Here is a 2,544-nt window from a genome sequence, read left to right as displayed (position 1 = left end):
GTACCAAAACAATTCATATATTTAGTTGGACCTTCTCTTTTTTGAATTTGTAAAACCCATCATTTGAACAAACTTCATATTTTGAACCATATGAATTTATCCTCGAGTATTCTATGTTACTTGCTTATTCTAGGAAAAGTGGCCTCAAACCTAACTTTAAGAAAAGTGGATGGCAAATTTCATTATTCCAGGCATAACCTAGACTACAAGTATTTCTATGGTAAGTGGAGAATAGCATTTTAGTGCTTATTATGTTCTAGATATTTCAATACTATATTCATTGGATCTTCACTGCAACTTTGAAAGGAGCTATTGTATACACTTTATAGATCAAGCTTAGATTTTCCACTTTTGGGATCTGTAATCTTGGGAAAGTCGTGTAACTTCTTGGAGTCTAAGATTCAAACTCAGTCTTGTCTGAATTCCAAAATGCAGTTTGGTACGAGAGAAAGTGGTTTCTTAACATTGACACAGACGACACGTGATTCTAAAAGACTTCCTCAGCCCAGCATTCTCACAGCGTTGTCCCCTCTTTCATGAACTTCACTTTCTATACCATAAATTTTAGCTCTTGTATATTCTCTCAAATATTTTTATGGAGTTTATTATTATGCGTATGAGTCCTGTCTCCAAATAACTATGTATAGTTATTACAAGGGTAGCAATATGCCAGGAGCTATGAGAAGCCGCAGATAAACACAGTGTACTTTTTAGAAGCATTCATTTAACTCAGCAATTTGGATGGAGAGTAAGAGGAATTAAATAATTTAACTGATAAGAAGTTTAAATAATTACTTTTGTAACACAGGCATTCTGATATAGGTACCACAATTCAAAACTGGCATATATTATAAAGAAGAATCCTAAGACTGAAATATTTTGAGCTCGGACCTAGCCTTTTGTGTTATATCCTTGATCTCCCAGGATTTGGGGTAGGGATAAGGGTACTAGGCTCATTTCTCTTATGTTTCCTCAGGATTTTTTCTTTAATGGAAAAATTTGAGAAGCACTATTAAAGGATGATTTTTGTGAGACTGCATTCTTGGGTTAGTTCCCTCCTTGATTAGTTAGTTGGCTCTGTCCCAGAAAATACATACTCACCAGCAAACATGGCTGATCTTCTTAGAACTGCATGCTTCCCATCACCCATGAGACTGTTCCAAGCAATGGGTAATTCAGGGCCTTCTGTCTCTACTTTGGGAAAATAATTCCAAAGTAACTTTACAAAACAAGGCACCTGGCATAATGACGGGGCCACAGAAATTGTTCTGTAGATCTATGATCCGTGGTTCTCCTGTGTAGAAGCCAGCACGTTGAGTCTTCTGAACAAGAGCTTAATGGCTGTCACCAACTAGCACTTAGCTGAAAGCCACCCCAACCATCCCTGATGAGCTCTTAGGGTATTAACTGACCTTTTAGTGTTCTCGTAATGGACTGTTGAGTTCTATTTTTAGATGGCAGAGTAAATTCTTTCCCTGGACTTGTAGCTAAAATGTTAGAAACTGTGAACTATACTCCAGGATTGTCACGTAAAGAAGCCCTGCTTTTTTGGTACATTTAGCTTGCCTTTTGATTGGGTCAGAATTGAGCCAGCTCGTGGGTGGTTAGAGAACACTCAAGGAGAAAGTTGTGTGGCTAATTGGAGCAAATTATCTAAGACCTATGAGTTACACATTGTTAAATTTAGGCTTTGTGGGAATAGAAGGTGGTTTCATTTCCTTATGACTAAAATTTTAACTATTAGAAAACAATATTGAGCTGAAGATAAGATTACACCATTTGCCTTAGGAGTTTAAAAGCTAACGAAACATTCAGAGAAATAAAACTGAACGAAGCAAAATCACAAATAAGCAGGCCCACGCAAAACCGAACAGAAGCAAAATAATACCGTGCCTTTTACTCACAGGAATTAAGTACAATAGAAACCAGGACGTCTTGTCCACGTATCACAGTGCTGTAGGAAGAGTGTTTTTTGTGTGCTTCTGCACGAGCGTGTCAACTCGTTCGTGTTCTTTGCTGGCGTAAAGACTGGACGCCAGTCCTCCAGGTGCGTGTGGAAGTTGTGATCTTCTGGAGCTGCTTGTGCCCCAGAAGCACAGGTGCAGAGAGTCACCATAGTTAGGACGGGAGAAGGAGAAGTTCCCAAACCGTGTCCCGTAGACATTAGCCGTATAAAGGCACCATGCCTCTGACATCGGACACGATGTCATATTTGAATGGGAAATAAATCTATAAGAATGAACTTATTTATCGCTTCAAGAAACAAATCTAACCTTTCAAATCTGTGAAAACTTGGAGAAGTCGGTACATGCAGAATAACAGGAAATTTTTGTATGAAAAATAAAATAGATTTAAATGCCCCCTGTATGTAATTAACTCTACCTAATAAAATGCAGTAATCAGTAAGTTACTTTACCTACCTCCACCCTACAAACAAAAAAATTAGAAAACGTTACCGTGCTCCTTTTGTGTGGAAATTAAGTGACTGTGTTCATTATGCACAAAGCAATACTCTGGTAATTACTATACCATTCTTACCATATT

General features: G+C 37.9%; 1 protein-coding gene across 2 annotated transcripts in view; it reads left to right on the top strand.

Annotated features, from left to right (window-relative positions):
• Window positions 1-2,544, top strand: part of KCNJ16 (potassium voltage-gated channel subfamily J member 16) — a 108,321-nt gene that overhangs the window by 65,291 nt on the left and 40,486 nt on the right. The window contains exon 1 of one of the 2 annotated variants that reach the window (XM_023536743.1): window positions 139-220. The exons of the other annotated variant lie outside the window; for it this stretch is intronic. Within the exon in view, the coding sequence (XP_023392511.1) occupies window positions 218-220 (3 nt within the window). The 5' untranslated portion in view covers window positions 139-217. Of the gene's footprint in view, window positions 1-138; window positions 221-2,544 lie in introns of those variants that run through there. 2 annotated transcript variants of the gene reach the window in all.

The sequence above is a fragment of the Pteropus vampyrus genome, unplaced genomic scaffold (genome assembly GCF_000151845.1).
Source record: "Pteropus vampyrus isolate Shadow unplaced genomic scaffold, Pvam_2.0 Scaffold169, whole genome shotgun sequence".
Classification (NCBI taxonomy): Eukaryota; Metazoa; Chordata; class Mammalia; order Chiroptera; family Pteropodidae; genus Pteropus; species Pteropus vampyrus.
The sequence above is the reverse complement of the archived record's forward strand: the minus strand, read 5'-3'. Positions and strand labels throughout refer to the sequence as shown.